At 41.7% G+C, this 12,338-nt stretch overlaps 1 protein-coding gene across 1 annotated transcript in view; it reads right to left on the bottom strand.

Annotated features, from left to right (window-relative positions):
- The window catches only part of LOC103779497 (ubiquitin-like modifier-activating enzyme ATG7), a gene marked incomplete at its 5' end in the record, with an annotated part of 86,739 nt that extends 74,889 nt beyond the window's left edge, over nt 1–11,850 (bottom strand). Inside the window, 7 exons of the mRNA XM_008947122.1 lie at nt 196–390; nt 7,046–7,204; nt 7,833–7,977; nt 9,048–9,138; nt 10,045–10,166; nt 11,230–11,422; nt 11,743–11,850. Coding sequence (XP_008945370.1) covers nt 196–390; nt 7,046–7,204; nt 7,833–7,977; nt 9,048–9,138; nt 10,045–10,166; nt 11,230–11,422; nt 11,743–11,850 — 1,013 coding nt within the window. The remainder of the gene's footprint in view (nt 1–195; nt 391–7,045; nt 7,205–7,832; nt 7,978–9,047; nt 9,139–10,044; nt 10,167–11,229; nt 11,423–11,742) is intronic.
- Nucleotides 11,851–12,338: the final 488 nt, after the last annotated feature.

The following is a 12,338-nucleotide window of genomic DNA, read 5'->3' as shown; positions in this document are numbered from 1 at the left end:
ATTCTCTTTTTGTCCTATAGAGAATCATTGAGGCTACGAAAAAAAAAAAAGAAAAAAATCTGCATAATCATATAAAAATTGGTCAAATAGTTCCATTTGTTATAAAGTTCTTTTATACACATATATAGAAGATATGGTTAATATGGAAGAGCTGAAGTACAGTGGCAAGGATATGAGCAAGGTATGGCACAATACCTTCCTCTTGCTGGCTGCAATGACAGCAGGAAGCCATCGACTCTCTCTAGTGTCCATCAGTAGGAAAACAACATCATGAGCATCAATAAGCTCCTCAAGTTTAGCCACATCCTTCCGAGCCTGTGCCATGGTTACTTCAGAAAAATTCACTGGGTGGCCTGGCATAGGGATACTCATGTTATAGCCTTCTGAACTCTGGATGGAGACAGACACAAAACAACACAGTAAAAAGATGACCTTGTGAGTCCATAGTGTTACTATAAAGCTCAATACAGAATGGTACAGGACAAATCCAGTTACTGTTTGGCAGAGTGGCATCTTGCCACCTCTCTGGGTGTCAGTGCTGCTGCACTCACCCAGGACAGAGCAGCTCAATGCAAACAGGCTGGTTTGGGTCATGAGAGCAGACCAACCGTGGGCAGGTGGCTCGGTGTCTGAATGAACAAACCCAGTCTCTCAGCAGGTCTTATCAGAATTGGCAAATCACTATGAGAGAATAGCTGAACTGGTCCTAATCCCAAAGGTTACAAACATCAGTACAAAAGCAGATGGATCTTACATATGATTATGATCATGTTCAATTTATATAAAACCTTAGTCCTGGAATACCTTTGCAGCCACTCCACACATAACATGTTAACGGGGTGTAGTTTGTATCTCTGCTATTGAAAACCGATTCAATTACAGTAAGACAGATGTGAAGTATCACCCATTCTCCTCTTTGTTTTAAATTGTTTAAGAGAAGAACAATAGTCTCAAATACTTTTCCTGTCATTCGACTGGCCGTATGTGAACTTGATATAGAAGAAAATCACTTCTGAGACTTGTTACTCCAGCGCTTGGATGTCTGGAGACTTTCACTGTGCAGATGCTGAAAGAGCCTGTTCCTGTTGCAGCAACATATGCCTCTTCCAACTCTGTATTTGGGCAAGGCATATTGAGCAGAAAATGGCTGAAGAGCCAAGTAAGCATATACACAAAATGCAAACAACTAACTCACTCATCTGGAAATCTGCTAACACAATCTGTCAGCCATCTGCTGGAAGAGAATAACAGGCCTTTCATACATGTTACAGAAGCACAGGTCTTGCCAAAGTCTCCTGGCCTGTTGCTGTGCTGTAAGCAACCAAAAATTTAAAAGCCAAAATTTAAAAGCTAGATGAATCAAACATAAAATTACAGGGGAAGAGAGGAAAGGAAGGTTGGTGAATGTGCTTTTGGACAGACCAATTACACACGCAACTCACAAATCCAGATGAGCCAAATAACCAGAAGGGTGAACTACACATTCTAAACATAAATGTCTCTGAGACACATACGGCAGCTTGGGAAAGTGAATCTGGGTGATAGCTGCAATAACCATGCCAAAGGATGCAACTTTTGTTTTTTCTTCCCCTTTCTTCCCTCTGCCCCCCACTTCCAAGGGGAAAAATGTGGAGTCCACAGTGATCTAGTCTGTTGCTAACAGGAAGCTCCACTGCTTCCCAGGAAGGACAGCTCTGCATCACCAGCAGACACTGGGAAATGACTGCAGGAGCTTTTGCCTTCACTGTCACTATCTCCTCAAAAAAAGCTGTGGCAGAAACATAAAACTTAAAACTTAAGAACAAAAATCTAACTGTAGTGAAGATGGTTACACAGTTAGTAAAGCCCCTTCCCTCTATCACCACCACACAGAAAAAGCAGCAGCGTAGGATAATTGTTATGGGTGACTCTGTTCTGAAGGGAACAGAAGGTCCCATGTGCCGGGTAGACCCGCCTCATAGGGAAGTCTGCTGTCTCCCTGGAGCCAAGGTTAAGGACATCACTAGGAAACTTCCCAGCCTAGTAAGGTCCTCAGATTACTACCCCCTACTCTTCTTCCATGTGGGAGGTGAAGATGCAGTTACACATAGCAGAAGAACAATTAAAAAAGATTTCAGGGCTTCAGGGAGGCCGCTAAGGGAATCTGGGGCTCAGCTCATCTTCTCCAATATTCTACGAGTTGAAAGCAATAACGTTGACACAAACAAAAAGATCCCATCTATTAATGCATGGCTCCGAGGCTGGTGCCGCCACCACAATTTTGCTTTCTTTGTCAACAGGAGAGCCTACATGGCACCAGAAATGCTCGTATCAAAGGGAAGAGACCTGTCTAGTAAGGGGAAGAGAATGGGCAAGGGGGTGGTGATGTTAGGATCATCAGTGATAGGCAACAGAATAATATTCCAGGGCTAGTGGAATGGGAAAACAAAAGGCTATTAGTCAAAGAACACCTTTTTAAGGTGTTAAAAGGGGATTAAAAGGACACCCATCTAAGTCACCAGCGTATCCTGCAGCCCAGCTGAAGTGCCTCTACACCAACACATGCAGCCTGGGCAACAAACAGGAAGAGCTGGAAGCTACCGTGCTACAGGAAGGTTATGGCATAGTGGCCATGACTGAAACTTGGTGGGACAAATCCTATGAGTGGAGCGTAGCAATTGATGGCTACAAATAGTTCAGGAGGGACAGGATTGGAAGGAAGGGCAGCAGTGGTGCTCTTTGTGTTAAAAAATTGATGGAGTGTGAAGAGCTGTCCCTTAAAAACAGTCATGAGAAGGTTGAAAGCTTATGGGTAAAGATCAGAAGCCGAGAGAATAAAGGAGATCTTGTGGTTGGTATATACTACAGGCCACCTGATCAAAGGGAGCTTATTGATGAGGCCTTCTTACTTCAGCTACAAGAGACATCATGCTCACAGGCTCTTGTCGTACTAGGAGATTTCAACCACCCTGATATATGCTGGAAAAGCTGCACAGAGAGCGGCAGGCAATCCAGGAGACTCCTGTGCCTTGACTCCATGCCTTGATGACAACTTCCTGAGGCAGGGAATAGACACCCCTACTCGAGGGGATGCAATACTAGACCTGATGGTCACAAACGCTAGTGAGCTCATGAGGGATATCAAGACAGGAGTCAGCCTGGGCTGCAGCGACCATGCGTTAGTTCAGTTCACGGTCCTACGGGGTATCAGGGAGTTAAAAAGCAAAGTCAAACCCCTAAATTTTAAAAAAGCAAATGTCCAGCTTTTCAAGGAGTTAATCAGTAATACTCCCTGGGAAATAGTCCTTAGAGACAAGGGAGTGGAGCAGAGCTGGCAAATCTTTAATCTTTACTTATCGTAGAGTGCAGGAACTTACAGTCCCCAGCTGTAGGACACCAGGTAGGGAAGGAAGGAGGCCAGCAGGGCTTAGTCGAGACCTGCTGGCCAGACTAAAGGACAAGATGAGACTGCACAAGGAGTGGAAGCAGGGACAGGTATCCTGGGAAGAGTACAGGGGTACCGCCCACTTGTGCGGGGATGAGGTGAGGAAGGCGAAGGCACAGCTGGGGCTGAACTTGGCTAGAGATGCAAAGGAAAACAGGAAGGGCTTCTATAGGTACATTAACCAGAAGAGGGAGGGTAAAGAAGGCACCCCCTCCCTGAAGAACAGCAATGGGGGATTAGTGACAACAGATGAGGAGAAAGATGAGGTCCTGAACAAGTTTTTTTGTCTCAGTCTTCAATGGCAACTTCTCTCCTCACAGCTCTCAAGAGGATGGCCTGTGAGACAGGGACCAGCAGGACAAAGCCCCTCCCACAGCTAATGAGGACAAGGTGCTTGAATGTCTGAGGAACCTTAACAGTCACAAGTCCATGGGGCCTGATGAGATGCACCCCAGAGTGCTGAAGGAATTGGCTGATGCAGTTGCCAAGCCACTGTCCATAATATTTGAAAAGTTCTGGCAGGCAGGTGAGGCCCCTAGTGACTGGAAGAAAGGAAACGTCACCCCTATTTTTAAAAAGGGTGGGAAGGAAAACCCAGGAAACTACTGCCCTGTCAGCCTCCCCTCTGTGCCTGGGGAGATCATGGAGCAGATCCTCCTAGAAGAAACGCTCAGGCACATGGAGGACAGGGAGGTGATTCAAGAGAGTCAGCATGGCTTTACCAGGGGCAAGGGCTGCCTGGCCAATCTGGTGGCTTTCGACAATGAAGCAGCTGCATTAGTGGACAAGGGAAGAGCTGCGGACGTCACTGATCTTGGCTTCGCTAAATCCTTTGACACTGTGCCCCATAGCACCCTCCTTTCTAAGTTGGAGGGATATGGGTTGGATGGGTGGGCTGTTCAGTGGGTAAGAAACTGGCTGGACGGTCACGCCCAGGGAGTTGTGGTCAACGGCTCAACATCTAGCTGGGCAAAAGTGACCAGTGGGGTCCCTCAAGGGTCTGTATTGGGACTGGTGTTGTTTAACACCTTCATCAATGACACAGACAGTGGCACCACGTGCACCCTCAGCAAGTTTGCTGATGATACTAAGCTGGGTGGGGCAGCTGACATGCCAGAGGGACGGGAGGCCATCCAGAGGGACCTGGACAGGCTGGAGAGGTGGGCTCAGGTGAACCTCATGAGGTTCTACAAGACCAACTGCAGTGTCCTGCATCTGGGGAGGGGCAATCAACATTACCCATACAGGCTGGGAGAGGACACGTTAGAAAGCAGTCCACTGGAGAAAGACTTGGGGGTACTAGGAAATGAGAAGCTGGAGATGAGCCACCAAAGTGCAGCAGCAGCCCAAAAGGCCAATCAAATCCTGGGCTGCATCAAAAGAAGTGTGGCCAGCAGATGGAGAGAGGTGATCCTGCCCCTCTGCTCTGCCCTGGTGAGACCTCACCTGGAGTGCTGTGTCCAGCTCTGGAGCCCCCAGCACAAGAAGGACGTGGAGCTGTTGGAGCGTGTCCAGAGAAGAGCCACAAAAATGATCAGAGGGCTGGAGCAACTCTCCTATGAAGACAGGCTGAGGGAGTTGGGGTTGTTCAGCCTGTAGAAGAGTAGGCTCCAGTGGACCTTATAGCAACCTTTCAGTATCCGAGATAGGCCTACAAGAAAGCAGGGAAGGGACTATTCACAAGGGTTTGCAGTGACAGGACGAGGAGTAATGGCTTTAAGATAGAAAAGGGGAGATTTAAGTTAGGGATTAGGAAAAAGTTCTCCAGCATGAGGGTGACAGACCACTGGAATAGGTTGCCCAGACAGGTGGTGGAGGGCCCATCCCTGGGGACATTCAAGATCAGGCTAGATGAAGCTTTAAGTAGCTTGATCTAGTTGGAGATGTCCCTGCTTATTGCAGGGGGGTTGGACTAGAAGACCTTTGGAGGTCCCTTCCAGCCCAGACATTCTACGATCCTCTGATTCTACATTCTATGATAATCCATGCTGTATATCAATAACACATTTATGGATAACTCACCAAGCCCTGGTACTGCACACAAGCACTGATTTATTAGTTAACTGACACTGTTGGTGACTTAGGAAGTCAGATATAACCTCTTCTATCTCTTCCCCATGAATTCTACTGCAGAAACGAGTTTGACCAAAACTTAGATTGGAAACATTCTATCATAAGGCTACACAAGATCTGTGGAACTACCTTCTCCTCATTTGTGCCTCAAAGCTAGGAAACCAGGTTTGAACCCCACCAAAGGCTGATGAGATGCGACCCATCCTTGGCTCGAGGAAACAACAGAGGATCCCCAACACCGATGGGGATAATGTGCTAAGACAAAAGTGGAAGATGCAGAACATTTGTGGCAGAGGAAAAATTCCTTACATACAGTACAGGTCGCACACTGTATACACTATTACTGAACAGGAAAATAGTTTTTTCCTATGCATACCAAATGTCCTCACACAAGCATTGTTAGTGGTTCCCTCTTACTACTGGAAGCTCCTTTGCAAGTTACATTTAACTATTTTTTCCCCTCTTTTTTTTTTTTTAATCGTCATCACAATCTCAAGATTCCACAGTACAGCTTGGTCTTTTGTTTTCTTGGTTATTTCTAAACACTAACTTTTGATCTTTATCTCAACAAGCAAAACTGTATCATTCAGGATTCTACAAACGGCTTTTCTTTCTTCTAATTAAACTACTCATTCTTTCTTAATATGCCTGTTTTCATTTTCTCAAGTTTAAAAAGCAAGAAATCATGTAAAAAAAAAAAAACCTAGGTAGCATCACATGGTCATTTCACAAATAATTACAATAAAAGGATCAATGCAACTAAAACCAAAACAAAAGCACAGAGCATTGAAATTTGGTGTTTCTGAACACGTGCACTGAATAATGTTTATATGATGCATTTCCCTGGAGTCAAAGAGGATGAAGGCTGCAACTGGTGGGTCTTTCTTCATAAACCTTCTAAAACAACATAAAAAATAATTCTTGCTTTTTGTTCCTTTTACTTCATTTTGATATTAGGTTATTACTACCAGGCTCCCCAATAGAGGAGTACTGTGGTCCAATGTCAAGACTGATACTTTCTCCAGGCTGCTACTTCCATTTTGTGGAAGGTAATCAAATCATTTGCCACTTATGTAGAAAATCAGTTTAGATTAGATTGCAAATTTTGAGTGTAAAACATAACTGTATTGTTGAGATATCCTGTTATTACTGCCTTCAAGGCCTTCTGCTCCCATAAGGGACAACTACTGTGTCTAAACTCACATTGAAGAGCAGAGCAGGAAAACACAGTATTGGAAGCAGCCGTTACTGAAAGTTCCTTAGGGCGTACTAGACAGGAAAAAAACTTTACTTCACTAACAATGAGCTGCAAGATGATTCAGATGATCCTTAACTATACTTCATTACCACAAACATTCATTATCTCAAGAAAGTTTAACAGATACAGAGTAATTGAAGAAAAATGCTTATTGATTTGTCAGTGACCAACATAACACCTACATATTATTTTTCCCACTCATACTTAATTATTAGAACTTTGAATAGTTATTTAAAGTCATTGGTTCCCCTCCATGGAATGTAATAACACATTTTAAATACTGATCTTACCACTCCTGGGAAGATTTTCTGTAGCCTGTCTGCTGCTGCAAGTGCTTTAGGCTTCCCGCCACTAAGACAGTCTTCAAACTCATACAGTGGCTGTCGCACAGGGTTGGAGTAGGAGATCTTTGCATTGTCCACAAATGTAATCTTCCTGACTCCCCAGCCCTACACAAGAAAGCAATTTAAATGAAGTTAAGTACAATGGGCTTAGCCATGTATTTTTCAGCCATGTCAGAAACTCAAGAGGAGCTCTGACCAATTTTTCTATAAAGATCAAGCTAAAAAAGCTTTTGAAGCTATTCACAGCAGCAACATTGTACTCGCACGGAAATAAGAAACAAGAAAATTTGGTCTGTTCAAATATGTCATTTAACAGTAACCCCTCAAAACCTTACTGAATTCAGTGGGATGCAGTAAACATCCCTGAGAGTAAATATCAGCCGAGTGACTTAGAGTGCTTCAGTGTGAATTTGATCTTAACATCCTGTTGATTTGTTTCAGAATTTATTGTTCAATCCAGTTTTATGTAAATTCAAAACAAATCACTATTCTGCTATGGTTCTCTTACTATCTACTAATCTTACTATTAGCAGAACTTCAAGTTATCTCTATTGGCTACAGATCTTACCTCCTTCCTGCAATTTAGAATATCCTCTGGTATGTATTACGTGTATTTTAATACAAAGAAATACAACCTTCCTTTTATGTGCCACGGCAGCTGCTCAAAAAGCCCCAACCAACCATAGAGAATTTATGAGAAACAGGAGATTTTTAAGATTAACTCAGGACTTACCATCAAGGTCCTTGCAACACTACAACCCAGTGTACCAGCTCCTAGCAGCAGACACTTGGCAGACACAATTTTTTCCAGATCCAGAGTGGGCACCAACCGCCAGCACATCAATTTCAAATTAAGATCCACAGATGACTCTGCTAACCTATGCCATGAAATAAACAGCAAAACACTTCTTGTGTTTCTCCAACAAAGCAATTGCTTTTATTTCAGCTGAAGAAGTTCAATATTTTTTAAAGAAGAGAAATAATTCAAACAGTTCATCGTAGAAGCAATATGAAAAACAAAGTCACCCAAGCATACTCCCACCTAATGACAGAAACTGCCTCCATCCTTAATATTACACTGTGTCCCCAAGAATATGGTCAGTCCTTTGTGGAAGTTTTAGAAGGAAAATGAGATAAGAAATCCATGTTCAACCTAGTGTCAGACTGTGTATTCGTCAGAACAGGAGGTGCTAAACTCTCTTCAGATCAGGTCATGACACTTCTCAGATTCATTCCTTTAGACATCACAAATGTAACTTTTGCACTATCCAGTAAATTATTTGTCCAACAAAGACTTGAGGTGACAACTGCCAAGGCTGGTGTGTTACCCACAGTCTCTGTGGGAATTAAAAGCAGTTAGTGTGCATATAAGTAAAGGTCAACTTACATTCAATTCCCTTAGATGAACCATCTGTGTCCGTAAACATACTGTGAATTGACACAATTGCAAGACAAAATTGGCTTAGTTTGATAGGTAAAATATGTTCCCCATAGTCATTAGATCCACACACTCCTACAGTGTTCCAAAGTCAAGGACACACATGCAGACAGTGAAAGCAAGTTACCATGGTCGTGTTTCCTGAGCTCTTTCCTGTCACACTAACAATTCCAAAAGGCTGAACCCCAGGTTTATTTTCATTTAGCAACCTGAAGGTTACAGAATTCATTGAAAACCACAGGCTTGTAACACTATGACCTACATTTCAATCAGTTTTAAATATGAAGCATTTGAAATTTTAAGCTAAATTGTGATCATTTCTGCTGCATGCAGTGCACACTGCTCTGTTAAAGTCCTTACCTTCAACAGGATTGTCCAAAGAATATCCAGTATCTGTGTTACTGGAGGTTCTTATCTATCAGATACAATCCTTGCATTCCACATTTCAAGCTGTTATGACTTAAGCCCACATAATGGAAACTATAGAAGTTTAAAAGACAATAAACAAACCTTTTTGGATCCATGCATTCACTGAGATTCACCATCCTTGGACCCATACCTCCCTTTTGGTTTTTCTCCCATCCAACAGCTTTTGGACAATCTGATTGATATATGAAGAAAAAAGAGAAGAAATAATGAAAGCCTTAATACCACAGGTTAGAAAAAATAAACTGTTGGATTTATCCTTGTTGGGAAAAAAAAAAAAAAACAAACAACAACAACTTCTAAACCTTCAAGTACAGGTTTCAAACTTAGGACAGAGATGGCACCATGCCTCATTACACCTCCAGGTCTTTAATGTCAGACAGACTGCTGTGTTCAGAACTCGCTAGATGATGCCAAGTTCAATCAACTCTTCATGTTCCCTAGACCCCATCTGTAAATTCAGTAGAGAATTACATGTCCTAACTACATAATAATTAAACAATTCACATCAATGATACATAAAGTATTCATAACTTCTTGGATGAGGCAGAGAAATTTTGTGACACTTTCCTGGACACAGAAATTATATCTGAGGTTACATTCTAATGTTACAAGTTTATTGCTTTAACCTACATCTGCCTACCTCACTATGGGACTGAAGAAACAATTCCACTCTGTAGCAGGCTTCTACCATTTCAGAAATACACAGAAAGTTTGCATCACATAAATTCACTAGGCATTTTTTTTCTAGCTGAGGGCCCACATACAAATGTAGCAAGAATAAAAGAGACTAACTGCTAAGTGCCTGAGGTTTATATTTCATATGACACCAGGAGGACTCTTCTTTTTGAAATTAGAGATATAATTTAAGGAGAAAAAATTTAAATGCTCTCTTTTATTTTTTCTAGGAAGGAACCAATTCCTTTATATTTATTTAACAAAAAAATTAATCTATTTAAAATCCATTTGAAATAAATCAGCATAAGCAATGATTTAATACTATTAATTATTCCATCTTCACAGTGATTGATGAGGGAGAAAAAGAAAAAAGGGAATTATTTTAAGTTTTTAACTGGATTACCTGGGCCAAGGGCTCTCTCTGGAAGTTTTATTTCAAAGATAATGCTGTGTGTTATGTCTCTCACCCCCTGCATGGTTCTGTCTCTGAAGCAGAGCACTTCAACTGACTGGAGAATGCTGCCCCTGCCATTTAAAAAAAAAAAAAAAAGATAGAGAAACATGCAACTTCTTTTGTAGGAAAAGGATTTATTTTAAAGACTATTTCACACAAGTTTAGTCTCTTACAGATTCTGAATAAGGCTTTTTTGGTTAGTACTGGAACACTTGTTCTTATCAGGTATAAATAAAAACAATGTGAAAATACCCAGTTTGTTATGAAACAGCTCTAAAAAAGTGACACTGTCAGCCTGTGCTCCCTCATTTATCCAATGCTGGTGGACAAGCTGCATATTTAGAGGAATAAAAAGCACTAGAGCACACGTCAGGCAACAATGATGCACTTTGCCATGGTACAGGTAAGATCCTTTCACTTCTCAATATTGTGCCATTTTTCCTCCTTCTGATTCAAATCCCCAAATCAAACTATTAGAAATTTCGTGCTTAAAACCCTCTGAATTTCAGAATGTGTGAAGCTCTCTGGGCACTCACACATCCTTCTATGCTATAAGTCAGCTGGCAGCCCAGAAAACACAGTACTTAAGTGAGTATTTTCTTCTCCCTGACCCTTTGTCATAAAATGTCAAAGTCAAAACTATGACCATGCAACTTAATTACATTTTTGTTACAGCTACCCAAAAGTATTTGATACTTTAAATGGTACTATTTCTCAAATAGAGTGTAAAACTCCGTCCTACTTCTGCCAAACAAAAAAATTCAAGAAGGTACACTACAAAAAAACCTAAAAGGATCTGATTTTCAAAATTTAGGTCTACTTTAGTTGACACTCATTAACTATATGAAATCATAGGATACTTTAAAGAAAAGAAACAGGTAGAGGGCATTAGCAGGATCTGAAGCATGTATTTCCAGGTACATACACGTGTGTGAAGATTAGGAATAATAGGAATTTGTGACTGACAGAAGTAAAAAACAGTAATATACAAAATCAGAATCACTGAGGGTGAATCATGTCAAAGTTAGAAGTGTAATCCAGGTGGGTGATAAGAATACAGTGCCATGGGAGGGGAAATGTCTAATTTGATATCAACTAATAGATAATTTTTGTGGGAAATAATAAAATAGATACCATTTGTGGGCTGTCAGGATTAGGAAATTTCTCAGTGGCCATCCAGGATACTGGGATAAGTTACATGGATCATAAACTCCAACTGTCACCTGCAAATAAAACTGCTGTAAATGAGAAGTCACCAAGCCATATTGGCAGCTCACAGCCAAAATTATTTGGCATTTTTCATGTAAAACTTCTGGACAGAGAAGGTCTACACACACATTGCACATATTTACAGAGGTTTAACACCACCACACTGGATTCCAGTTGTGAGAAATAATTTTGCATAAAACAAAATTCCAATTAAATTTAATATTTATTAAATTAACAAAAAGCAAGCAAACAGCGCTGGGTGCACCGGGAGTCTCTGCTCAACCAAGACGCGCACGCATACAATCCTGTCTTCGGCTTTTAATTGTCCCGGTTCATACATAGTCATTAACAGGTGGGTCCATGTAAATTAATTCCAAAAAAAATAGGTCCTCTTTGCAGTGTGTTCTTTTCACCTTTTGGGGTCGTCTTCGCTCCCACCTGGTGGTCGTGGAATGCAGTCAACAATCCCCCCTTGGCGCCTGGTTTTAATTACTTCGAGCTCCCCTTCGTTTAACATTAAGTGGCCGTTAACAGATTCAATGCGAGCTAGTCAAAACACATACCAAATGGCAACAAACATGGAAACAAAACTAATCACCTTGCTTTTTCGGTAGGCTCATAGCTATACAAAAACAAGACCACCCCTCACCATGGCGCCTCAATATGATTTTGACACGAATCAAGTGAACATATTTCACACAGTCAAGCATTTGCCACAGCTTTGAGATTTGTTCAGTTTATGACACTCTTTATGGACGTTCACTTTTCACTACACACCTTCACTGCCTTCCTTAAACACGCCACAATGGGATAAGGCCAACAGCTGAAGCCTTGCACTCAAACTAAATTCTGTATTGATTTTGAGATGATCAAAAAGTGACAGGGGACAGCAAGAATTCCAGCTAAAGAATTCAGCCTAAAAATCACTTGTAAAGCCAACCTTCAAGGTGGGATCTAAATAAAGGAACCGGACTTTGTGTCTCTTGTTCAACTGATGTGCTAACATGCTGTCAGACGCTGGAAGCACAAAACTA

This window comes from Merops nubicus, unplaced genomic scaffold, assembly GCF_000691845.1.
Source record: "Merops nubicus isolate BGI_N331 unplaced genomic scaffold, ASM69184v1 scaffold2679, whole genome shotgun sequence".
Taxonomy (NCBI): Eukaryota; Metazoa; Chordata; class Aves; order Coraciiformes; family Meropidae; genus Merops; species Merops nubicus.
The sequence above is the reverse complement of the archived record's forward strand: the minus strand, read 5'-3'. Positions and strand labels throughout refer to the sequence as shown.